We start from the raw sequence: 27,323 nt of genomic DNA on the forward strand, positions 1-27,323 counted from the left end.
GCGGCGTCCCAGAGGGGGTTTGGAAATGTGTCGAAGCTTTTTGATGGGGGTGGTGACTGGCATTTGGTGGGCAGAGTTCAGGCATGCAAATGGCCCTCCGAGGGCCAGGACAGTCCCACACGCCGAACTATTGTCCCTTCCCGATTCCGGTGGGGCCCCTGTTGAGAAATGCTGCTCGATCCTGGCCAAACGTGTTCACTGTCCATCCATCAAACCAGTTATGTGTGTTTCTCCCTCCTGGTCCATCCCACCTGGCATGTCCCTCTTTCTCTCTCTGCGTTTCTGAGTTCTACCCATTTTTAAGACCTGGCTTGCCCAGATGTCCTCCCGAACCCATCTGTCCTCTGAACCCTCAGAGTCACCAGCATCTGTCACACCGACAGGGTCATGCGAAGAATGTAGGCCCTGGAGCCGCACAGACCCAAGTTTGAGGGTCATTCTGTCACTTTACCCATGTGGCCTGGGCACAGCCACTTCCCTGGGCCAAGGCTAGCTTCCTCCTGTCTGAAGAAGTGATAACAGCACCTACGTAGAAGGTTCTGTGAGAATTAGCAGCTCCATGGGAGGGGGAAGCATCCAGCAGCACCTGGCACATGGTAGAAACTCTATTAATGCCATATAATTTTCATTCCCTTCAACACAAGGCACATAACCAATAAACACATGTGGAGTTGGCATTCACGCTTAAAACTGTGGAGTTAAAACACTAGGTTTCCACTGATTTTTAGAGAGAATGGAAGGGAGGGGGGAGAGATGAGAGAGAAGCATTGATGTGTGAGAGACACATGGATTGGTTGCCCCCCACACGTGCCCCAATCGGGGCTGGGGATCGAACCTGCAACCAAGGTACATGCCCTTGACCTGGAATCGAACCTGCGACCCTCCAGTGTGTGGGCCGACGCTCTAACCACTGAGCCACACTGGCCAGGGCGGGTTCCATCATTCTTGACAGTGACTTGGACTGTGAGCTGCCTGAGAAATGGGCCCTTAGGAGGGAGCACCCCCTGAATCCTGCCTTTTCACTGATGATGAAGCACAAGCTTAAAGAAGCCCACGCCTGGGGTGGGCGCACAGCCTGGAGGAGAGCAAGGAGGAAAATCAGAGGCCCACAAATGTCACCGAGGGCAGTGCCTACCTGTCAGTCATGGTCACTATAGGATGGGAGCGACACTCTGCCCTCTGGCCCGGTAAGCCACTGCCAAGCCCCCCCCCCCGGCCCCTCCCGGCTGCTCTCTCCTCTGGTTCTGCACGACAGAGACCCCCCGTTACCTGGAGCCTCCCCAGCTTGGCTGTGCTCTGTGGCCCAAGGAATGTCGCTGTCTCCTAGCCAAAGACTGGCAGATGTGGCAGGGCTCTGGGGACCTCACACAGCTTCCCTGAGTGTCCGTCTCCTTACCTATTTATCCAATGACGCGTCGCAGAGACCCAGGGGTGTGTGCGAGGGCGGAGGCCTGGCTGGCCCAGGGCCGGGTGGCCCGAGTCTGGAGCCCGGGTTCCCACGACTTGGGCGCTTCCACTTCCCAGGCCGATGGGCGCAGGGGATCCGACTCGCTCGGTGACCCGGGAGAAAGGGAAGCGCGTGAGATTCCTGGTAACAGAGGAGCAAGACTGATACTGCAAGTCAGGGGCCCTGCCAGTCTCTCTCTGTCACTTCCTATTGTTAAATTTAGCAACAGCCCCAGGAGTCTGAGAAATCCCGCCAAGAGTGATCCACGCCCCTCGAGAAATAGGCCAGGCAGGAGGCACTGAACTCGCTGCTCTGAAGGTGAGAAAGTGGCACTTTCCAACTGGACCCGGGTCAATGTGTCCCTGTCCTGTGTCGGGGAAACAGTGAGGAGGACTGGACCCGAGGCCCGGCTCTGCCACCAAGTGGCTGGACGGTTCTGGGGACCTCACCCAGCTTCCCTGAGTGTCTGTGTCCGGTTCTATTCCATGAGCACCTTGGCCTCCAAGACGGCTCCTACGACGGTGATGATCCAGGTAAACACTCAACGAACGTTCACCCAAGGGATTGACCAGTAGTTGAAACAATCATGTTGGTTGTTCATGTGGTTGCTGGCCCTTCCCACAGAAGATTTGCCACCTGCCACCCACAAACGCACCTTGAGGACACTCTGGCCTCCTGATGGGCCTCCATCTGACTAGCTTATATGTTCCTGGCCCTGGGCCCTGACTCAGCTCTGCTCCTGACTCTTGTCATCTGCCAGTTACATCCCTGGACCCCCCTTTCTTCGTGTCTCCACTGATTCAGCTCTGAGGTCCCCCCAGGAAAGAGCCAGCTCCCTGGGGGCTCTGGGTTGGTGGCGTGTGTTACCCGGAGGCCAGACAGAATCAAGACATTGGAGTGACTTCTGCTGCCCACACTCCACCGGGCAGTGGCTGGTGTTCACCCAGGACATCCCGGTGAGGAGGGACAAGTGCCAGTTTGGGTTCCTGTTCTCGGAGGGAAGGTGCTGGAACCGTGCAGAGGGAAGCTGGGGACACAGCGCAGCATAGGGTCCCCTCAGAAGCCATGGCCTGAGAACCGTGATCACTTGTGCTGTTGGGGAAGACGCCCAAAGGAGAAAGGTGGAGGGACTTCCCTGGCCAAGGACAGACACAGCCTCCCCTGGGAGTGGGGAAAACGCCTCTGCAACTTGGGGACACACGAGTCCTGAAAATCACCTCCAGGGTGTTCCCGTCAGAGGCCCACTGGGTGCTGCCCCAGGCCCTTTCCAGCTCGGCCAGTTCACTATAGGAAAAAACACTTCAATGAGCTGGAGCAGGAGCAAAGCTTTGAATGCATCAGGTCATCTGGGTAAGACTCTCCTGAAACAGAAGAAAAATCACACCCGAGCAGACTCACTTGAAGGGTAGATATCCTCAGAGCACGGCGACCGCAATCATCACAAGCCCAAATGGTCCTCACTTTTGTCACCAGTAGGGAAGCGGCCTTAGGATGGTGGCCCTGAAGCGATAAAATCACAAAGGAACCACCCTAACCATCCAAAGAGAGAGTCAATGCTGGAGACTCTTGCTGGTTTCCATGGCGGAGAGCAAACATGCATTTCAGACCATCAACAAAGAAGCCAATGGAAACATCCTCTGGTTAATCCTCAGTGAGCTGGACAATTTCATTAACTGACCCCTGAATATCTCAGCTCCCGCCCTCCCTCCCCACCACTCCCCCACCCGGAATATTCTGCTGAAATGAGGCTTGCAAGAGACACAAAATATTCACACCCTGCGTCCTGACCAAGTCTGATGCTTCAAATCCTTTTTGGAACTGCAATTAGAGAACAAAGCATAAAAATCCACAAAAACAGTGTAAAAAAGAAAAGGGTACATTGAGATAAATGACACTTTCATGGCCCCTTGGAGGCCTGGGAAGGTTGTGTTCCCAGAGCTGTGGCATGGGCCACCCTCCAAAATTTGAGAGGCACCTCCAGGCATTTGGAAGAAAGCACCATTTGGCTAGGAAAAGTGGTACCAAGGGAGGCTTTGGGTCCAGGAATTACAAAGAAAGTAACAATAACGCTAATCACGTGCCCAGAATTGGCTCTGCCGAGGCCGTCTATGCAACAATTGGCAAAGAGCATCTTTCTGTTTATTTCAACAGTGGACCAACAACCCTTCTTCCCTGGAATGTATTAGCCTCTAGATCTTTGTTCTTAAAATTCAGGAGGTTGTAGATTCCTTTGAGAATCCAAGGGCCAAAAATTCCTGTTGGCACCCAATCTACAATGAATTTGAAAGGTCCACAAAGGCAATCCATAGACCCGGGTTTGGAAGCTCTGTGCTCTGTATGTGACCCGTGACCTAAAATTGGGTGCAGGTCCCTTCCCCAAGTGTCAGGGGTCTTTCTTCTGTGGGAGCTGATGAGAAGGGTCTAATCCCAAGAGAAGACCTTATTAGGAGCTCTCCAGTTTGTCCTGGTGGAGTCGCCAAACCCACTGGTTATTGTGGAGACATTGATCTTGGCCCACCCAGAGCCATTTCTCCAAGGGCCCTTTAAATAATACTGACTGACATGACCATCCAGGCAGGTGGGGGCAAGAATGGCTTAGCAGTAGTCAAATCAGGGACTGTTCCCATGGGGCTTCAGCCTGTAACTGGCGTGCATGTATGTGTGTGTGTGTGAGTGCGTGTGTGCGTGCGTGTGCGCACACCTGGCACACTCAGGCCATGTCAATGCCAATTGAGTTCATCTAGGTTCAGGTCTACAAAAGTCTTCGTTTTGGAGCATTTCTCCAAATGTATTATGGAAAAAGGCCATTTGGCCCAGAAGTGATTTATATCACCTCCATCACAACCCCTTAGCTCTGAGGAGTCTCATGGTCCTGCCCACAGAGGCAGGAAAACAGAACCTACCACGTGGTCCAAGGCCCAGCCAAGGTCAGGAGGTGTCCTCCGCACACCCGGGGAGATGGACAGGCTCTAGGTGACCTGCATTGTAAGGGCCCTGCTTAGATTCCAGCCTGGCTCTGTCATACTCAGTGTCTATGCCCCACAACACACTCAGAACGAAGTATAAACAAGGCATGTCCCTGCTCTGCATCATGAGTCTGTGGGGCCCCAGGAATGATCCACATGCTGGGGGATGACCTCCTCTTGGAGATTCCGGGGTATGCAGGCTTCTCCCAGCCTACTCTGCGGGCAGGCACATTAGCAACATCCCTTTGGCTGATGTTACCCAGGTCTTGGGACACTGGCCATAAGATGGGTGGATTTTCATCTGCCATCTGACTTGGTGATACACCATGGAGACCACCTGCCCCAGGAGCCGCCTGGAAAGGATGAGGCTCACGGTGCAATGATGTCTCAGTCAGCTGGGGCTGCTATAACAAAATATCCGTGGTGGCTCAAACAACAGACATTTCTTTCTCACGGTTCTGGAGGCTGGAAACCCAAGACCATGGTGCTGGCAGATTTGGTGCCTGGTGAGAGCTCACTTCTGGCTTGCAGAAGGCCACTGTCTCCCTGGGTCCCCATGTGCAAAGAGAGAGCAAGTTCTGTGATGTCTCTGCCTCACCTTCTAAGGGCACTAATACTTGAGGGCCTCACCCTCATGATCTGGTCTAAACCTGGTCACCTCCCCAAGGCCCCATCTCCTGATACCATCATATTGGTGGATAGGGCTTTTAACGTATGAATTTGGGGGGCACAAACACTCAGTCCACCACAAACATCCAGGTTTTATGACGCTGGGGTCACTGGGGCACAAAGCACGCCTTCCTGCTGCCCCAACCATTCGGTGGCTGCAGGGAGGCAAATGTTTTTAAAAAATATGTTTTTATTGATTTCAGAGAGAGGAAGGGAGAGGGAGAGATAGAAACATCAATGATGAAATGATGAGAGTCATTGATCAGCCGCCTTCTGCACACCCCCTATGGGGGATCGAGCCCACAACCCGGGCATGTGCCCTGACCGGGAATCAAACTGTGACCTCCTGGTTCATGGGTCAACCAACACTCAACCACTGAGCCACACTGGCCCGACTCCTGCGGTTTTTTGAGAAGAGTTATAAGGGCAGAGAGGCAGTGTAGGGTGGTGAAGGAGATTTAGTTTGAGGTTTTGGGGGTTTTAGACATAGACTGAGAGCTTCCATCCCAACACCTTATCCACAGCTGGGTAGTGCCAGGGGTTGGGATCTTGGGGTTTGCTGGGGTGCAGACCTGAGTAGCCCAGTCTTCATGCCAAAGAGTAGAGCAGAAACTATTCCTGAGGCAGTGTCTCTGGCAGCCCAGTGACTGGCCTGGGGCCCTGGGTTTCTGGGTGGGACCCCTGCCACCTCCAAGAAGGGTTTGGAGTCGAGCTTCTGTCCCGGTTCATGGGGCTGGCTGCCTCCCCTTCCACCTGGGTAGGGTTTAGCTTGATCTATGTTGCCAAGGGCCCTGAACCCCTCTCCCTTTCCAGGGTTCTCCCTTATTTCCCTGATATTCTCTCTCCTATGCTCCTGCCTGAACTGTGGAGGTGACATCTGCCCCTTGGGAACCTGCCTGGCAGAGCAGAGCACTCCAGCCAGCTGGGCTGGCCTGCAGAGAAAAGCGGGAAGGCTTCGTTGCTAACACGGCTACCTTGCTTGCTTGCATCAGCCTTCAGAGCCTGCACAGCCCACTTTTCCTGGAATTTGCTCTTCCCGCTCTTATAATCCCGGGCTGAGTGATGTAACGAATGCCTCCGTGTCCACCACTTCCTGCAAGGAGTCCTTTGGCAGGCCTGAAGCCCGCCAGAAGGTTCCCATTTTGTTCCTTCCATTTCTCTCTCTCTCTCTTTTTTTTTTTTTAAGTGGCAAGGAGGGGGAGAGAGAGAGGAACATTGATGTGAGAGAGACACATCGATCAGTTGCCTCCTGCACGTGCCCCGACCTGGGGATCCAACCTGCAACCCAGGTACGCGCCCTTGACCCAGAATCAGGCCTGTGACCCTTCGGGGGGTCGATGCTCTAACCGCTGAGCCACCCCAGCCAGGGCCCGTCCCTCCCTTTCCATCAGTGTTCTGGTCCATCCTGAGGCTTTCTCAATAAAACCAGAGCAGCCAACCCTTGTCTTTGGCTCTGATGGTTCCAATCGAAAGCTCGCCGAGTCTCCTTTTGAACCAAGAAGCTTCATGTTGAGCATCTCTGAGCAACTCTTACTCAGCTGATTACAACATGACTGGGTTTTGGCAGAACATGTTTATCCATTTAATTATCATTATTAAGTTTCTCTCCCACTCAGATTTTTGGCTGGGTGTGGGAGTCACGGATGGATGAATTAAAAGATGCAATTTACTCCCGTTGACTATCACGCTGTGGACGTACTTTCCCATTTCTCCCGAGGACAAATAGCTAAGGGTTATCCATGGCGCTAAGCAAATATTCCTTTCTTTAAACCAATTTTCTCTTGGTCACAGAAAAAGTCCCTTTCATTGTCTCTGCCTCTCTCAAGTGTTACTCATGCCTCGAACACTTCCTACTTGGGTTATGGATGGTTTTTGTTTCACGACTGGTCTAAGAGGATGTCTTTTGAATATCCAAGAAGCCAGCCAGACAGACAGGAGAAAGATTAATTCTGGGCTCTGGAAAATAAAATATTAGTCATCTGCTTTAGTCACTAGTGAAAAATTTGGAGTTAAAATCCAAATTGCTTATTCCAGATTCATCATCCCATTTCTTCCCATAATTCAAACCCAACTGTTACATATGCCACCCTTTCCTTGGTGCATTTGTGGCTGACCATTTCCAAGCCACTGGCCAAGGAGGACAATGCAGGAGCTACGGATGACTCCTCTGTGAGAGCCCCGGGCCCACCCATAGTCCCACCCAGATCCAGGGCTCACTTGCCCACGGCTCCAGCTCTGTCCAGGGAGGGTCTGCCAAGGATCTTCTGACCCCTGGGGCCCTGACCTGAAAGGACCCCCATATTTGGTTCCACTGTAATCACTATTCCCTAATGCCCCCCCCCCCTTTCTCTTTTGCTCACCACCATCCCCACCAGGGTCCCATGCTCCAAGTCCGTTCCCCAGGATGGAGGCGCTAGTCCAGAAGGCTGGAGCCAGGAGAGTGTCCACGCACGGGCCCCAGGCAGCCACGCTCTTGCCTGGCCTGGGCCCACACGCTTGACCGTGTCCCCGTGACTGGGATCCTGACGGTTTCTCTCTTCTCTTTCTTGTCTAGTAAGTGGCCCCCGGAGAGCAGCCTTCTTACTATCATCCCTGTAAGTCTCATCCCTGCGGTGGCAGAGCCAGCTACGAGCACACCAAAAATGTGCGCTCCCCAGGCCACGCGTGGGACTACATTTCCCAGCTTCCCTGCGGCCAGGCGAGGCCACGTGACTAGTTCCCGCCAATGGAATGTGAGCAGATGTGGTTCTGGAGGAGCTGATGGGATCCGCCTGTGCTCTTCTGTCCACCTGTGGGCTGGAGAAAGAGCTGGTCCAGGGCCTGCAGGACACAAAAAATCCGGGCATAACATACGGAATAAAATCACCTGCTGACCAAGAAAGCCCACCTTGGGTTGTCACATGAGTGAGACATGAAGGTCTATTGTACTAAACCTCTGAGAGGTGTGGGGGGGGGGGTGCGGGGGGGGTCACTTGTTACAGCAGCTGGTGTTACCCTCACTCCTCCAACAGCCATCTTCGCTCCCCTCCCCTCTGTGGCTGCTGCCCACTCTCCCAAGGGGCTATTTTCCCCACAACAGTAGAGACCAGCACCCTGAGGTGAGGCAAAGTGACGTCGCCTGTCCCTTCGGGGTTAGCCCCCGTCAGTTTTTCTCTCCCTGGCTATCCCAAAGAGAGGGTGCAGCCAGGGTGCTGTGAGGAGGGCTAGGGTTGGCTCCCCAATAAGGGTGAGGTGAGACTATGTGGGGGTCAATTCCCTGGTGACTAATCTGCACCCTGACTGCACTGTCTCAGGTCTTGCGCCTGCAAAATGGGGTCATGACGTCTCCCTCACAGGGTCAGTGTCAGGCTTTTGAGGCCTGAGCTCCCAGAAGCAGCTGGGGCACAGCGAGGGCTCAGGAAGCATTAGCTCCCTTCTGCCTCTACATTCCAAGAAGGAAATTCAGACACAAACACCTCAGCTATCTGGCCGAGTCTCTCCTGGAGCAACAAAGAGGGAAACCCCCCTAAAAACCCAGGGCTCCGACTGTGCCTTCCTGGTTGGCGGTGAGCAAGGCTCAGAGCATCCCAGGGAAGTGAGCGGCCGGGCCAGGGGTCCACATGGCCTGTCCTGGTCAGAGAGGCTCACCAACCTCCCACCCACACCAGGAGCCCCAGGAGGGGCCGCGGGACCCCTTTATACCACGCCTGGGCCTGAGACCCCTCTCAGATGCAAAATCAGCACTGATTTTCTATCCACGTGGCTGCAATCCAGGCCTTTGCTCTGGAAACCCCACCAGTTGTATGGCCAGGAGGCGACACACTGGGTGTTTTCTTGGATGGGCTCCAGGTCTCCATCCCCCTGACCTTGAGCATCTCCTAGAGCCTTAGAGTCCAGAATACTCAGGAAGCCACGCCTCCAACAGATAATGCTGTAACTTAAAAAAACACAACAGGGCACTTGTGTCTTTTTGCTTTTTTTTTTTAACTGCCGTCTCCAACTGGTCTCGCTTTTTTGCAGATGTGCACAAAAAAACCCACTAATAAACAAATTCCAACCCCTATTGGGTAATTCTGCTTTAAAAAAAAAAAAAAAATTGAGGAGTATCTGATGGTTCCAGGAATTGGAGTCAAAAATATTTTAGGGAGTGCCTTTTGCACCCACACTTCATAGCACAGCTTTTGCAGAAGAAGAAATGACCACAGCAAAGCAAGGCTGGGTGTTTGGCTGCTGGCTGGCTGGCTGGCATTCAATGGTGTCCGTTGACATGTGTCTCGGTCATCTTCGCGGCAGCCCTGTGATCACTGTCCGGATGTGGAAATGGAGTCGCCGGGACCGAGGTGGCTCTCTGATGCCACACAGCGCGGAGGATGAGCTTGGATGCATCTAATTCTGCAGAGCCACGGAGACTCCAAGGGGCACAGGTGCTGGTGCCCCTCTCCCGGGCACCCTGGGCTCCAGTGCCCAGCTCCCTCTCTTGGCTGGGGCAGAGAAAGCAGAAAGGCTGCCCCCCATCCACAGGTGCCAACACAACCTTGACCTTTGCCCCCAGCCTCCCAGTCCTCTCTTCCTACGGACTGAGGGGCAGGGAGGGAGGGGGCGCAGTCCCTGGACACTGGTGGTGGTGGCGGTTCTGGCGGCTGTTAGGAAGCCTTCTGGGGGCTCCCATTCCCATGTGGGAACCCCAGGCTTCCACTCACAGCGTGATCTGTGCCAGAGCCCAGCCTGGGGCTACAGGGAAAGCCTCCCGTTAAAAAGAAGGTGGGCCCGGCCTGTGTGGCTCAGCGGTTGAGCGTCGACCTGGGATCCAGGCGATCGGGGTTCGATTCCCGGTCAGGGCGCATGCCTGGGTTGCGGGCTTGATCAATGACTCTCTCATCATTGATGTTTCTCTCTCTCTCTCCCTCGCCTTTCCTCTCTCTGAAATCAATAAAGATATATTAAAAAAAAAAAAAAAAAGGAGGTGGCACCCTGGCCGGTGGTGGCGAACGTGTGTCCGAAAACCTGAAACGCTGCTTTTGCTTCCTGAGGTCCCTCAGGCCAGGAGGCCGTGGGTTTGCGGTTGGCGGCGCTGCTTGGCTCAGGTGTGGAAGCGGGGTTCTGCTGTGTGGCCCAGCTGTGGCCCGCTGGGCAGGCTGACAAGGGACCGAGAGCCCCTGAAACATGAGCAACGCCAGGGGGTTGACCAGAAGTCCCGGTCGCCCTGGCCTGAGCGATGAAAATGGTTCTCAGGGAGATGCACTGGGGCGACCTCAACCCAACCAAGCCCACGCTGGCTTCTGCTTCGAGGCGTGTCACCCTGGCTCTGGGTGACCGGCTTGGAAACGCACAGGAGCAACGGCCAAAAGCTTAGGTAGACCAAGCTCAGGGCCGCCTGAGGGTCTCAGACAGACAGACAGACGTGGCCGCCACCCCACCTCTACCTCTTCCTCGCGATGAGACTCTGGGCAAGTCCCTGAGCCCCTCTGTGCCTCAGTTTCCTCATCTTTACCCTGCAGGGGCAGAGTGCCTGCCTCGTGGAGTCACTGTGAGGGTGAAATGAAATAGGGCTCGCAGCGAGCCCACGTGTCCACGCACCGGCATCGCCAGGCGTTTTCAGTGGTCACAGCCTGACGTCCCCCAGGGCCCCCCGGGACCCGAAAGCTCAGGGCGACGCAGATGCCAGCAATCACCCCGTCCCCCACCCCCACGCGTCCTCATGGTCTCTCTTGATTAGACCCCAATAACTCACGACGTCAGCAAAGATGGGTTTCCTTACACACGAGCCTCTTATTACGGGAAGGAAACGCTTGGAAAACAGCATCTAGATACGGCCACTTAGATTAGACGGGAGCACAGGGACCTAGGGATCCTGTCCCCCACTTTGCCACCCACATTCCTGCGAGGGTTTGGGGGGAGTGGGTACGTGTGTATGTGTATTTAAACATAAACAAGTGTGAGTCACCGAATTCAAAACCCAAGGAAGGGAATTGTCAAGTGAGTCTGCTCAGCCAATCTGGGACCAACCAATCTGGGCCTCTGTTTACTGTTTCATTTATTTGTTGGCCCAAAAGGCAAATATGGGGTTGGGGGTGGGGTTGGGGGATGGAGAAAAGCCACCATGGTGTAAAAAAGTGAGGAAGAAAACCCTCCATTCAAACCCAAGCAAACGGGCCTGGCTCGGCATCCCCACTATCCGCTGGCCTGTCGCCTCAGGTCACCTCAGCTGGGGTAAACATACCGGTAAGGAAACGCCAAGCCAGAGAGAGGGCTGGCTGTCCCCGAACACTGGCCGGTTCCTGGAAGGGACACTTCCCAGCCTCTGCTAAGTGGCCAGCTGTTTTCCTCATTAGGGCTTTCCTAGGGTAGAAGCTCCCCTTGCCTGTTTAACGCTCGGGCAGATTAGCAGGCCTTCTGCGAGGCGTGGGAACCAGCGACTTCCAATTGCTTTCTGAGATGAAACATTGGGGTCACAGCATCCTCGGCACGACCCACTTGCCAGAAGGAGTACCCCGAGCCCGGCCTGGCCGCCGGGCTGACCTCCGGCCGACAGGAAGTTCGGAAGGCAGGGGGACAAGCCAAGTGACACCAGGGATAAACAGTCACGCGCATCGAGAGTAAGGGACATTCTCCGCGGCCATGCTTCTGGACCCTTCCGTCAGTCTCATGAGATTAAAAGTAAATTGTAAAGGAAATAGATAAGGCAGGGTTACTGTCCTAGACCCAAAGAAACCAGAGACGCCGCCAAAGGCCGCGGGCGAACGGAGATTAGATCCTGATTAAACATAACGTCGGAATAGTTACAGCAGACATTCTGTGGCAATTGGTGAAATTTGAAAAAGGACCAGATATTACATTAGATTATGGAGTTACTATTATTTTCTTAGGCATGATATTGGCATCGCATTTATATCGGAGGGTGTCTTTATTCTTGGACACAGGGGCAATTATTTTGGGGTAAAGCATCACACCTATGACTTTTATATTTTTATTTTATTTTTTTAAATATATCTTTATGGATTTCAGAGAGAGGAAAGGAGAGGGAGAGAGAGAAACAGAAACGTCAATGATGAGAGAGTCATTGATCGGCCGCAGCCCGCAACCCGGGCCTGTGCCCTGACCGGGAATCGAACCCCGATCGCCTGGATCCTAGGTCGACGCTCCACCGCTGAGCCACGCCCGGCTGGGCACGCCTATGACTTATAATTGGCACAAAAAAGATTACGATGCACACGCAGAGATAAGGCAACGACGTTAAAGTCTTCACAGTTATTGGGGCCACAGAGAGGTAGTCGCCACAGACAGACAAATAACCAAATACACATCAAGCAAATTTCAGCCTGAGAAAAAGGAAAGCTCTTGAGGATACAGTGGTTGGGAAGCAGATTGGATAATTTAGATTCAAGAAAGAAATCCGTAAGAAACAGACAATGTGAAGAAGCTATTTCCTGCTATATTCTCAGTCCCCAGAGAAGCACCTGGGCTATGGAAAGTGTTTTTGACACACACTGGTTGAAAGAAAAAAAAAAATGACTGTGGAATATTATTTAGCCATGAACAAGAATTAGGCCTAGCTACATGAGGTAACGTGAAACGGTCTCTGCGAGATTTAAATGAGCTGGAGAGAGATTATTTTGTAGAACTGGATGCACATAGAGAGGCTCAGAGCATCCGTACTAGGCGGCTAACGCTGGGAGGGAAAGAGGGACTTTCACTTTTTGCTTAATATATTTGTATACTGTTTACATCTGAAGAGTATATATCCATTTTGAAATAACAAGGACTCTTTGAAATACACGCACAATGATTATATGTACATCGGGAGGGGTGCCCTGGGATGGGGCCTGAAGAGTGGTGAATATTTGATCAGATCTACAGTGAGACCGACGCCAGGCACACTCACGTTACAGATGATGACATGAGTTTTGGGCAAAACACATTTGCTCAGTCGGTGCCATCGGCTGGGCTCCCCGATGCTCCCCAGGGCCTCGCACCCGTCCAAGGAAATACGCGCACGAAACACGTTACAGTTTCCAGGGCACGCGTGTGTGATCTGGGAAACAAGGAGCGGAAAGTGTAAAAACAGAAAGTGAAGAAAAGCCTCGTAAGTTTCAAATCAGTGTCCTGGTAGCACCAGGGCAATAAAATGGCCAGTATCTGCTGGCATTTAAATAATTGGGACGGTGACACGGTGAACTCTCCATCCAGGTGAACTCCGTGTCCGGTTTACAGCAGAGAGACCTGGGCAGGAGAAGGCTGGCCTGGGTCTCTCTCCAGACAGACCTACTGCCTGTCGGGGACATAAAAACCTGGAAACTAAGGCATCCCGTACAGATTTTTCTGGAAGGATTAAAACATTAACAAGCATGCCCTCCCTAAATTCTGGGCAGCACTGGCCCAAGAGCTCCAGCATGGACATTGCACATGAAAAAATGACTGGGTGGCTGGGTGGGATGGGGCGGGAGAGTGTCCAGGGGTGAGGGCTCCTGACCCCAGGGCCTGAGCAGGCAAATCACATGGTCCAACCTCCTGAAAGACCCTGTAATTTGCAGTTGACTAATGGGGGGAAAAAACCAACGCGTGAATCACCTTTTCAAGTATTTAATTTAATTAGACAAGGGAAATGGGGCTTCTTTAAAATTCCTCCTTGGTGTTAACTTCTGTCACAAAGCAGCGCCCCGTGATTGGGAGAAGCGAAAAAAGTGATTATCGAGGCTTAAGCGTATTTATCACAGCCGCTGCACTTCCACAAAGTGAGGTTTACGGCGCTAAGCCCCCGGCCGCAGCGGCTCAGACCCCGGAGCGTGGACTCCGGGCTCTTCATAAACCACCTCTAATAAGCCTCGGTCACAGAGCTCGTGGGGGAGGGGTGGGGAGCAGATCCACAAGCACCCCACTCTGTCTGTCGCCCCAGAGGCCTATTCTTTCCCCTCCTGTGTCCCTGTTTTAGGATCATACATCGTGGCAGCCCGGGGAGCCCCTGGCTCCTCCCTAATCCTTGGCAAATGACTTGCCCAGGGTCGCAGGGCCAGGCACTAGCCAAGCGAGATCAATCCAGGCCAGGTGACGCCCACGACATGGGTCCTTTCTGCCTTCGGCAAGCTGAGCAGAAAAGTGGGGAGTAGCGCCTGGCCGGGCGTGGCTCAGCCGTTGAGCGTCGACCTAGGATCCAGGCGATCGGGGTTCGATTCCCGGTCAGGGCACAGGCCCGGGTGGCGGGCTGCAGCCGATCAATGACTCTCATCGTTGATGTTTCTGTCTCTCTCTCTCCTCCTCTCTCTGAAATCAATAAAGATATATTTAAAAAAAAAAAAAAAAAAGTGGGGAGTCGAGTCCAGCATCCAAAACGAGGCGTGTGTGCCAGCAGCCCCCCCTCCCTGCTGCCCTGTGTTTCCATGGTTTATAGTCTCTTCTCTCCAAGGGCCTGGCCATTTGGAGGGCAGGGCCCCCATGTCACTCCTCTTCGAAGACCGGAGGGTGGGGGGCAGCAGGCGGGAGGTGCTGGATACTGTGTCATGTTAACAATCGGGCTAACTGCTGGCCCTAGGAGTCCGCTTCCTCCCCTGAAACAGGCTGAAGCTGCGGCGGGATGAGCCGGCCTCCGCGCTGGAATCCAGAAGCGGAAGAAAAACACACGCCCAGCCCACAGAGAACTTGTAGTCCAGCAGGCGAGAACACAAATTTCCTTTTCATGTTTGGCAAACGCACGGAATAAAGGCTCAGAACATCATCTCACAAACAGCCACGGACTCACGGCCCAGGCATCTACATTTTGTCATTTTCACGTGGCCTCTGCCAACCCCCGGACAAATGAAACCAGTCTTACAGCGGCCAGGAACTGTTTGTGATCCTGGAGCACTAGGCCCAACATTTCCCATGAGAAAAATATGCAATTAGGCAAGTTAGGAGATGCCGGGGTTGGAGAACAGGCTGCTGGAATCCTCTCGAAGATTCAAACAGCCTCAATATTTTATTAAGCACCCCGGCCTATTGATCTCTGGTCCCCTGGAACTTCTCAGCAGCCACATCGTGGTTGGGAGGCGGCCACCATCCCAAGACCCAAGGGACCAGGCTTTGGAGCTAGGGGTCGGCCGGACCTTCCTAGAAGTCCCCTCAGAACCTTTGGGGACATCACTAGTGTTTTTGCCACAAGTGTCCCAACCTGCTCCCCCAGCCCCAAGGCCATCATCTGCCCCGTGAGCCTGGGTCCTTGAGAGCGTCACTCATGACTGGTCCCAGGTCCTGGGCTGTGCGTAGAAGCTGTCGCTCTATGGGGAGAAACTCTGGGCCTCTCCTCCCTCTTCTTCAAGCTGATTCCCACTCTCCAATGGCAGCCCATCAAGTTATATACATTCCATGTGTGCAGTTTTTTGTGTGTAACAATTACACCTCAATAAAACTGTTTCTGCCCTGGCCGGTGTGGCTCAGTGGTTAGAGCATCAGCCTGCACACCAAAGGGTCAGGGATCTATTCCGGGTCAAGGGCATGGAGCTGGTTGCAGGTTCGATCCCGGGCCCAGGTCAGGGCGTGCTTGGGAGGCAACCAACCTCTCTCTCTCTCCCCTCCTTTCCACTCTCTCTAAAAATCAATGGAGAAAAAAAAAGATCCTCAGGTGACGGTTAACAAACAAACAAAACCTGTTTCTATAAAGAGGGATGAGATTCTTCCTTTCAGCAGGTTTCATCCAGAGGTGACTCCCTGTTGGTGACTCTCAGAGTGACTCCTAGACCAGCAGCGGCACCCGATGCAAAGCGACACTCAACTCCCAGCTGGTTTCTGATGTTTCTAAAGCAGGTCACACGTGCTTAGCCCCCAAGAAGCCCAGGCTGCACCCGGGGGTTGGGAGAAGACTCATGGGTGCCGTGCTTGCCTGGGAAGCGTGGGCTGCACCCACCCGACCTGGCCAGGTGTCTCCCATCTGCCACCAGCACGTGGGGCAATGTCGCTGGTGCCTCCTTCCATCTTCAGGACACAACCCGGGCAGCCTGGGGTGGGCAGCGCCCAGGCACATGCAATGCGGGCTGGAGCAGCAGAGACTCATCCCCCTCCCGGCCCTGCAGGCCAGCAGGCGAGGGCAGTCACATTAATGTAACGCTCGACAGACATCATTTACGAGCTGTTAAATGAGGCCAAAGTACAGTAACAGCAGGATAACAGGACTACAGGCTACTGGTTTTGTCCATGCCCGGCTGAAATTAAGTCGTTGCAAAAGATAATTGGAGACATAAAAGCCCAGACGCGGAGTCAGCTCGTCACGTGGCAGGGAGGTTTGCATTCTTTGGTAACATAAGGCGCGCAGAGCCCTTCGAGGCTGGCCCGAAAAGTTAGGGGATCATTTTACACATGGCTTCTGAGCATCGGTAGAACCCCTTTCTTTATTCACAATCTATGGACGAGCAGGTAGGTGGTGTCTAACGTATCATAGAAACTGTTGGATGTTTTTCTCTCTCCTTTGCCATGGGAGAGCCTGAACACACCCAGATGCAGTGGTTTTAAGTGTGGCCTCTGGGCCAGCAGCGTCCCCATCACCAGGCACTTGTTAGAAATGTGGAATCTTGGGCTCTGCCCCAGACCCGCTGCATCAGAAACTCTGGGAGTGGGGCTCAGCAATATTTTCATAAGCTCTCTGGGGGACTCTGATGCTCAGGCGAGTTCGAGACCCACTTGGACTGATGTGTACAGTGAAACACTATAATTCCACACTCTAGGAATTGTGCACATTTTGAATTCAGAACGTGAAAGTCTTTGGACAAGCGCAGCCTGACCTGATTTCCAGCCGGCTCAGCCTCTGCACACCAGCCCTGCGTCCTTTCTGTTCCAGTTACCTCTCTTTTCCATCACCTGGGCTCAGCCTCTGCACACCAGCCCTGCGTCCTTTCTGTTTCAGTTACCTCTCTTTTCCATCACCTGGGCTCAGCCTCTGCACACCAGCCCTGCGTCCTTTCTGTTCCAGTTACCTCTCTTTTCCACCACCTGGGCTCAGCCTCTGCACACCAGCCCTGCATCCTTTCTGTTCCAGTTACCTCTCTTTTCCACCACCTGCGCTCCCACGCTGCTTGGCTCCCGAGCGCTGGCACTATTCTGGGCCCTCAACACGGGCACTCAAATATACGGGCTTGAGTCAATCATTTCTAAACATCCCCAGGATGCTGTGAGCATGCTCAGTGAAGAACACAGGGGTACAGTCTGTGGACATTACATAAGGAACCTCCCAAGCAGAACTAAACTGGGGGTCCACCATGTTCCAAAGACGAGGGGACACCTCTCAGGAGCTTTATTCTGTAGTTTCCAGCGGTACAGTCAGACTACCTCAATTTACACCTCACGAGAAGATGAGTTTGCACTGAGCAGGCATTTTATTAATGTACATTAAAACAGAAGGCGGTTAAAGCACTTTTTAATTTAAAAAAATTATTCGACGGAGAAGGAATACTATCAGTTAATCTCAGGTCAGCTTTTTTTCTTCAACCCCCTAATAACTTCCTAAACATCAAGCATTTCCATGAAGCCAGCCGGTTCCTTAATTACAGCTTTTATGAGTAAGCGCTTCTACAGACTTCTCAAAGGAATGGCGGGGATCCTACTCTAATAGAGGGTTTAGATGTTTCGCGGAGCCCATATACCAGGCCTTTTATCTTCACGCACAAAGGTGTCCAGGAGAGGCGGCAATGAGGGGTTAGGCACCTTGGGAGCCAGCCTGGCTCTAGGATGAGGCAACCTGCTGGAGGCTGCGGATCGAGGTGCTGGCGCCCTGGGCCCCTGCAGGGCCCATTGGTACAAAGGGACCCTCTGGGGGTGCTCCCTGGCGGGTGAGCCGTCCTCGTGGGCAGGGGCATTCCATCCTGGCCCATCTTCCAGGACCCTCCACTTTGCTGTCATTTCTTCCCAGGACTGAGGGGAGCCTGCAGAGGTTGGGGAAAGGAAAGCAGGGCCCAGAGCCTGGCCCATCCCCACCACCACCTACCATGAGGCCATTGACAAGCCCTCCAGCGTCTTCTAGTCTGGGTGTCCTCTCTGCTCCCAACGCTGCGACAAGGGATTCCCCAGGCCCCTTTAGCTTCAGAACTCTGCTCCCTAAGACCTTCTCATGGAAGACAGCCATTTAGGACCCAAGTGGAAATCGTTAAGTGAGGAAATAAAAAGAAAGGTGGGGGGTGGAGGGGGGCCAAGGGAGCTGACTCTGAACCCCAGCCCGGTGAGGGCCAGATGGGGAATCTGAGCCTCAGAGGCTAGAAGACGTGTGTGGTCACGTGCCTGTCACCTGGCTCAGCCCGGCACCCGGGGACTCAGGTAAACTGCATGGGCAGGGCCCAGAGGTGGGCCAGCGAGCTGCCCTTGGCATTGGGCTGGCAGAAGACTGATGCTGGGAACTGCCGCCGGGGTCTGTCAATGTGCTGCTTTTTGACATCAGTGGGTTACAGTTGGACACAGAGGCCTAAAGCTGTCTGCAGGGTCCTGGGGTGGCCGAGGGACGCAGAGGGCGAGGCGGCCTGGCTTCTGCGCCCCACACCTCCAGTCACTGCACGCGTAGCCACAGCTACTGGATCACTTCCATCCTCAATGCTTGGCTGGCCCACCTGACAAGGAGGGGCTGGGACTAGATGCATCCCCTCGAAAAACACCGATTGAGCAGCCGCTATGCGAAAGGCACCGAGCCACGCAGGCACTGATGAGGGGAGACATGGCTAAGGAAGGACCGGTTATGCTAGTGCTTTTTGACTACGTAAAAAATGATACCATTGTACATGGAAAAGCAGGGAAGCCTGTGGGTAAGTGGTGATGGGACAAGGGGTCCGCCTCAGTCCCCACCCAGCTGCCCTGAGAATTGAGGAGGGCTCTGCCCAAACACAGCTGCAACCCAGGGAGCTCAGGCACCCTGGTGGAAGCTCTGAGCTGGACGTGCCCGAGTGTCCCCTGCCTCGAGGGGCACTGTCACCTTTCCCAGGCTCTATGTGCTGGGAGAGCTCAGGGGGGAAGACTCCTGGGAGGTAGAACAAGCAGAGTCCAGGGGTCTCTTTGGAACCTGGCATCACAGTGGGCATGCACAGTTGAGCATGTGGGACCACCGCCCAGTGACTGTGACCAAGGGGACGGCAATGGGTGGGGGCAGAGGGAAGGGGGAAGGAACAGCAAGAGGCGACACTGGCAGGAATTAGGAGAGCTACTCACCTGAGATCTGGAGCTGGGAAACGCTTGGCCCTGGTTTCCTTGGAGGCTGGAAGGAACCGAGGCACTGGCTAAGGACCAGCTGCCACGTGTGCCAAAATCTGGAAAACGGATTCTCTCAGCAAATACCGTTTGAGATGCAGGCAAGTGAGACCCAGGGCCTGTCTTCAAGGAGCTCACTGTGCTTGTAGCAAATCATTTTTGATTTATTTTTTTAATCTTCACCTGAGGATTTTTTTCCCATTGCTTTTCAGAGTGTGTGGAAGGGGGGGGGGAGAGAGCGGGGGAGAAACATTGATGCGAGAGACACACACATCGACTAGTGCCCGCTCACACACCAACCAGGGCCAGGGATCGAGCCTATAACCGAGGAACATGCCCTTGGCCAGAATTGAACCCAGGGCCCTTCAGTCCAAAGGCCAACGCTCTACCCACTGAGCCAAGCCGGCCAGGCCGAAAATGATTTCTTGAGAACACCAGTAACAGCCCTGGCCGGTGTGGCTCAGTGGGTTGAGTGTCGTCCCACGCACGGAGAGGCCACTGGTTTGTCAAGGCGCACACCCAGTTTTCGGGTTCAGTCCTCAGTAGGGGGCATGCAGGAGGCAGCTGATCGATGACTCTCTCACTGATGTTTCTCCCTCTCCCTTCCTCTCTCTCTAAAACCAATAAAAGCATATTTTAAAAAAAACAATAACAAAAAACAAAAACCAGGAAGAAGTGCAATTTGTTCCTGTCTGGTGGGGAAATGAAGGTAGCTCAGGCTAATTCATCAAATATTAAGCCCGATTTCTACCCAGGTCAGGCAGGGAAAACAATCCACAGAAAAAGCAACTTGGCGAGGTCATGGCCACACTTTGTGCATGTGTGTGAACCTCCCTAAAAGGGCTAAGTGGCCAGAATCAAGAGGGAGAAATCGAGAAAACTGCTAAAAAAATATCAAACGGTCGTGTACAGTAAGTCCACCCTACAAGTGGTGGTTTTTCTTTTGGCTTTTTGTTTTTTGGGTTGTTTTTTTTTTTTTTTGTAAAGGAAAAGAAAACAGCAGTGACCTGACCCAAAACACTTAGAGGAGGAGGGAACATTAGCTCAAGACTGAGCAGCAAGGAAAATATAAGTCCCTTTGCCAGATAAAATAGGAAACCTCTGCAGCTGGCTACCTCCATGTCAGTCACGTCACCGCGTTTCTCAACTTCAACTGAGTCCCATTGTCCAAAGGAAGCCATCTCTTTTCTGATTCACAAAAGACTGTTCCACAGAGAGCTCAATCACTTCATCACAACTTAATGAAACACAATGAAAATGACATTTATATTCATTTAAAACCATTTCCCAAATAAAAGGAAACCTTAAGAAGGTTCTATGTGGGATGTTTAAGGTGCTGGGAGAAACCAATATTTAACTTAAGATACGTTTATAACAACTACAAAAGATTTCATGATTTTTTTTAAAAGGTCATCTGATTTTTTTTAGGGGTTTTACCTGCAACAGAGGAGAAACAATTTGCGTAACTCTGATTTTTTTCTCCTAATGGTTTAAGGGTCTTCAGAATTGATCGATCTGGACGTCCAGCAGGAGGCACTCTGGGCACCGCTGAATGAACGAACCTGCAGAACCCATCTCAGGACTTAAGTGTAAGAAACCCCTTCAGGACAAGAGATCAGACAGGGTTTCATTAGCACCCTGATGATCCCTTATGGAACCTTCCAGAAATCCACTCCCTCTTTCCAAATAGGATTCAGAATATTAACTGTCACTCAGGAATCCGTGTTCTTTTGGAAGATCATGAGACAGCTATAAAACAGACCACGATCTTAGAGAAATATACTACAAAATTCTGAAGACAAGGAAAGGCATGAGATCATATACGGCCACATGATGGCTGGCCCTTTGTTTTGATTACCTAAGACTTAAGAGACCTTCCTAATGACAGCGTAATGCTCAAGACCAATTACCTTTGCATCTGAGGAATCTGCATCAGCTCAGGCCTAAGTATCAGTACCTGGCAGTGGCTACTTAAAATCTTTATTGGTACTTAAGCTACTATAAACTGTAACATCAAAATTTGTAAGACCTGTTAAGAGAACACAGGGTAACATTGTTACATAAATACAGGCAGAGGATCCAGATCCATTTCCTTTCATCTTGGAAGCCCAACTACATGAGATGGGGAATTGTTTTCCTTTATCAAGTAGATAATCTGTTTTATCAATAGCTACTCAGCCACTTTTGTAAATTGTCTTTCAGCTGAAAAAACAATACCCTACTTACATCATATTGGAAAAGGAATGACCTCACGAGCTCCAAGCAACACAACTATTTTTCACATCTGAACTCCCCTGCTGATCATTAGGAATAGTTTCAAATGTCCCATTCTTGGCCTCCGCTTGTGCCAAACCCCGGACAAGTCTGCAACAAGATTAGAGTTGCAAAACATCGAATTTCTGCGTGAAGTGCTAAATCCTGTCTCCCTTTTCCTCGGCACGCCATCACTCATGTCAGTCTGAGGTCTCTCCTGAATCGAGCTATGCTGATGTTACACAGAGGAAGTGTGAAAGCAAAGTTGTTTTGCTTTTATCTCCTGCAGCCTAAGAAACGACCTCAAACTCACTGTTTTAGCTGCATTGCTGTTCTGTGCTTAGAAACGCTGTGGCCCAAACTCTGTCCTCAGTCAAGGTGTGGCAGGCACGGGCCAGAGGTGAGCGCAGCCCCAAAGGCTGGCCATTAGAGCAACACATTTAAGGATGTGAAAGCCATTTGTTGGCTGATATTTGCAAAATGCATTAAAAAACAACAATAGTGGTGGTAAGCACCGCCTCATCTGATCTAAAATCGTTCTATTTTCTGTATTACATTCTTACACGGTTCCCAATTATCTAAAATGTTGATGAGCCCTGGCCAAGGGCTCAGTGGGTTGGGCATCACACTGTGCCCTGAAAGGTCGCTGGCTCGATTCCTGGTCAGGGCACATGCCCGGGTTTCGGGCTCAATCCCTGGTAGGGGGTGTGCAGGAGGCAGCCAGCCAATCAATGTTTCACTCTCACATCGATGTTTCTCTCTCTCCCTTTCTCTCTCTCTAAAAAATCAATTAAAAAATAAAATAAAAATAAAAAAATAAAGCTGATGAAGATTAGATTTTTGTTCTCTTTCACCAAAGAGCAGGGAAATGTTAAATCATTAAGGCAGCCTAGAAATAAAACACGATTCCAGTAAGTTTTAAACCAGATTTAGTCTTTTTTTTTGTTGTTGTTTTTTTTTTAATTCAAATTGACCCAAAGCAAAACAAACTTACATTACAAAGAAAGAACAAAATACATTATGATAGAACACACTAGGAATTACAGGAAAGCTAAATTTGGGGGCAAAGGGCCTCATCCAGATCACATTCTGGCCTACTGAGCAATTCGGCAGGAAGGTTAGAATCTCGATTTTCGTATGGTCCACTCTGATCGTTAAACTACACACTCTCGTCGCTTAGGGTGTGCGCCTGACAGACGGTGCTAGCTCCCTCGTGTTCCGCGTGTCCTCTGGCCACTGCCAGGACACTGAATTCTCTAGTGGAAATGCTGTTCCAAGCATGACTGATCATGAATTAAACGAAACGGTCAAGTCGTCCAAACGAACAAGCGCGGGGTTATTCTGTAGTAAATAGTTTAGAAATATGGGAATTAAATAATCTAAAAACCACTCTTGCTCTGCTGTACATTTATGAACACAAATATTTACACGGGGGAAAAAAAAATCTTGGTTTCAAAAGATGAGGTTGGCAGTTCATGGATGATCATAATCTTTTAGGAGCTGGTCTCTTTGGTGTACTTGCCAAATATATTTTTATAAAGGTTTAGTCAGAGGCTTAAATAATAACTTTCGAAAGAAACAGGAAGGACCAGTAACAAATTTGATATGACTCTGAACATCTCAGTCAAGATTCTGGAAAAACCAATTAGTTGATTTTCTGAAAATACTTGTTTTCTCTACACATTATGTGGCCACGGGATGCTTCTCAGACAATTAGATTCAAATTCGGACCCGCACATTTATCCCTACATTCCACGGATTACCGATTTCGAGACATTTTAGTTACTGTGAAATATGATATGTGATTGGGATTTTTATTAACAAAAATAAAACATTCTCTTTAAGTGTCCAGATAAATCAAACCTCAAACAATAAATAATGGAATTATACACATCTTCATTAAATAGAAATTTCAATTCCGGAAGGAGCTCTCATAATTTTTTTTCTGAAGTCGCAGCAGCAATACAGAAAGAAGAATTTACCTTAATCTGATCTTTGTACTTGGAATTCCCTGACTCAAACTCAGTGGCTTGGTTTGGACACCTTGGAATAGTTGGGGGAAGAAAATAATTTAAATTAACCGATTAAATTAATACAGGTATAGGAAGAAAACAGCCGTGTGGGAATTGTCACTGACATTCGCCCTCCCATGTCCTCACCTCCTGGGGGCTGGGGGAGAACTGAAGCTCAATTCATTCCTGGCTGTGCCACGTCTGGGCTGCTGCTGCTGTGTCTTAGCTCTGAACTGAGTATTAGTTTAGAGAATCAGAACACAGCTGGGCTCCCAATTTCACAAGGGACACTCTCTCGGAAGCTAACTTTCTAGAGATGTTTTTGTGGGGAAAAGAACAGACCACCTATTTCTAGCCACCAGGCTGCGGTTACAGTTTGGGGATGGTGACAATGCTGGCCACACGCTCATTAGCTCCCTACAAAACATCCTATGTCCCCCATCGGTGACCCCCGAATCATCTTCTTCCCAAAGTGACAAGCGAGCAGATGCCCAATTCCGCTGTTAAACTCTTCAGGTGAAACAGTTTCATACTTAATGACATAGAACTAGCAACTCAGACAAGAGAAGCCCCTTTATTGCGGAAACTTCTGATAAGAAATTTATTACCAGTGCGTTAACTACTCTGAAATTTCCCAAAGCACTAAGAACAATCCTGGGATATTTGAAAAGGTTTTTGGGAAACTAAACGGTGACAATTCAAGCTCAGCACCCATTTCCAAGGGCACCACCACAGACCCTACAGCTTCCGGGAGCTTTTCCATCATTACAGACACATTATCAGATCCGTTTTTACGCTGCAAGCGTGGGCCCCATCAACCCTGAAAATCACTGTCCCGAGGAGCTTCCCTGTGTCTAGCCTTAAATTGGACAGGAAATGTTTCATTAGCATATTAGGCGTTAATCAGACCTACAAATGTGCACCCATTAGAAGTTTTACCCTTTGGAGGTTTTTCTTAACTGGGGAGGAAAAACCACCACCACCATGGAACCACCCCGTATTATTTAGCCTTTAGAGCCAAATGGTTTAACAATATTTGGGGCTATTTTTCGGGAATGTTCTACCACCAGGATATGAAATTTTCTGCTCCCAGTGGAGTCAAGGACGAAACTTAAAATGGAAATTGCAACCGAGATACTATGGTCCTGCAATGAAAATGAGAGTGGCAGTTCCTGTTCTCACGGGCATGTCAAAGCCGGCTGTGGAATGAGGACCATCACATGAAATAAGGTATAAAATACACCAGAAAAAGTATTGCACTGGAGGCGTTTTAAAAACAGAATACAGTGTGGCTTTAGAAAGTGATTTTCTTTCTCATTAAATTTTTTTAAAAGCACTATTCAAACAGAGACAAGTTGAGGCCCCCTGTCTCTGGGTAGTGTACTGCAGTTGCTAAAAAAAATAAAAATAAAAAAAAAATAAGTTAAAAACAAGAGCACGCCGATGGGAAAACAGAGGTACCGGATTTATGTCCCCCGAAAGCGACAGTAATTAGGAAAGGAACAGTTTGAAAACAGCCGATTTGTATTCATTAAAAATGAATGAGGTGACAGCAGGACTTAAAAAATTTCTTCGGGCATTTTCCAGTAGAGCCCAGGACCCCCCTGGGTGAGACTACGACCCCCAACTTCAACATGTGCTCTGCTGGATTATAGTAACATGCACGCCAATGAAACCGGACTTTTGCGAAGGGAAAAATTCTCCACTCCAAACCTGCCTGCATCGTTTTGGAAAAACAATTTTTTGTAAATGCAATATTGTATAGAAAGCTTGGACCTCTGAAACCTGGACCAAGAAACCAAATTAAGACCTTCAAGCATGTGGTGTGTTTATATATATATATATATATATAAAAAAAAAACCCTCCCCTACAATGAAAACCAAACAAACAAATGAACAAAAATAAACCTAAAAGTGTATACCTGCTTTCTGACCTCACAGCAAATCAGAAATTGCATAGGATATACTTTGTGCAAGGCCAAAAGCCTTTTAAGTATCTGGAATAGAACTCATCTTGCTCACAGTTCTGTGTCTATCAGATATCATCAAATTTGTGTTTTAAGTAGTCTTTTATGACCTTGGCAATTGGTAGTTCATCAAGTAGTTTTAGGTTTTGAAGGCCTATACATTGTCGAATTTTAATTCGGCACAGGTCCTGCAAGTTTCTGGGCTGCCCTAAAAAGACAGAAAAAAGAGAGTGTTACAAAGCTACAAAGCAGAATAGGTAAGGCAGGCTTTTCGGTTCTGAAAATCACTATTTCACTGGCAAGTGTCTCTCTATGGACTCAACATGCACATGAGTACAGAAACCTCTACTAAGAGACTGTTCCCTGGGCACCACCTTGAGATTTCTCATCCAGTCGACCTTGGGATGGTCAATACTTTCACCTCCGTTTTAAATATCAGGGATTTCAGGACACGGATCAACGTTAGACGACCAATTCAGGCTTTCGGACCAAGACTGAAACTGGTCCTGATTCTGAGCCCGGTGTCTTTTCCATGACAAGTCAGAATGCCGGTTCTCATCCTGGCTGGGCCTCTAATGTGCTGGGGGAGCCTGTGTGAGCAAATCGCTCCCCGGGCTTCAGGTTCTCATTCGAAAAGCAAGGGGACCAAATGGGAGCCTAGACACATGACAGCTTCTGGGGAGGTTTCCCAAACACCACCAGCCCACCTGTCCACCGTGACCCTGAGCACAGCAGACCTTGGCTGCGGGGATAAGGTGTGGACTGGAAAGGCAGAGGGGGAGGTAGGGAAAGTACCCCAAGCAGTTCTGAATTTATGTCTCTTCCAACCTCACACTCTGACCACTGACCAATAAAGACCTCCGCTAAAACCCAACTCAGAAGAAAATGGCAAAACCCTATCTCTTTCCCTTCCGAATACTGTGTTTTACCAAAGCAATACGGCCCCAAACGTAAGCAAAAATTCTTAGCTTCGGTAGTGGGTGGATTTCCCTAAATTCTGCTTTCACATTAAATGCTGATGATAATGGAAGCCGACACACGTAGCACTGCCTACTCTGTGCCATGGATTCTTATAAACCCACACACACCAGCTCCTTTAATCCTTTTATGAGGGAAGGACTCTGAACATCACCCCATTTTACAGACTCCTTGTGTCTGAGAGATTAAGTAACAAGCTCCAAGTCAAGTAAAAAGCTCTATTTCAGGGGTTCTCAAAGTCCTCAGTCTCCATGTGCCTTTACACTTTTGAAAATGACCAGGGAATGAAAACTGTTCTGACGTGGGTTATAGCCATCGATAATTACCATACAGAAGCTAAAAGAGAGATTCAGAAGTACTTACTAATTCAGTAAGAAACAACAGAAAGAAACTTATTCCACGCTAACATAAATGACAATGTTATGAACATAATAAAATTTCCCAAAGCTTTGCAACGTCTGGCTGGACTCTCACCTACGCTTCTGCATCCAATCCGCTGGGATGAAATCACATCCTCCAGTCTCTCGAAAGGCCCCCTTACACGCATGAAAGAAGGAATGTGAAAAAGGCGAAGCATGACGTGGCGTTATTATGAACATCACTTTGACCTCAGATATCCTGGAAGGGTCTCGGGGAGGCCCAGAGGTCCCCAGGCCACACGTGGAGGACCAATGCTCTGCTTGGTACTTAAACCCTTACTTGAACTGAACTTGTTTGTCTTCAGTGATGAGCATTATTTGAAAGGAATCCTTCCTAAATAAAAAAGGCTCTTTAAAACTCAGACCTCTGCTCTGGGAGGCCTGTGGGAACAAGTGTTTTCCAAGAGTTACTTCATACATTTAAGGGCCCTTAAGAGAAACACAGC

The 27,323-nt window shown here is 50.5% G+C and overlaps 1 protein-coding gene across 3 annotated transcripts in view; it reads right to left on the reverse strand.

The window, feature by feature from the left end:
* Nucleotides 1-22,413: 22,413 nt before the first annotated feature.
* Nucleotides 22,414-27,323, reverse strand: part of ASB7 (ankyrin repeat and SOCS box containing 7) — a 35,906-nt gene continuing 30,996 nt past the window's right edge. For all 3 annotated transcript variants that reach the window (XM_087829073.1, XM_016200396.2, XM_016200381.2), the window contains one exon: nucleotides 22,414-25,688. In XM_087829073.1, coding sequence (XP_087685199.1) covers nucleotides 25,549-25,688 — 140 coding nt within the window. In that variant the 3' untranslated portion in view covers nucleotides 22,414-25,548. The remainder of the gene's footprint in view (nucleotides 25,689-27,323) is intronic.

Source organism: Miniopterus natalensis, chromosome 22, assembly GCF_054644295.1.
Source record: "Miniopterus natalensis isolate mMinNat1 chromosome 22, mMinNat1.hap1, whole genome shotgun sequence".
In the NCBI taxonomy this organism is placed as follows: Eukaryota; Metazoa; Chordata; class Mammalia; order Chiroptera; family Miniopteridae; genus Miniopterus; species Miniopterus natalensis.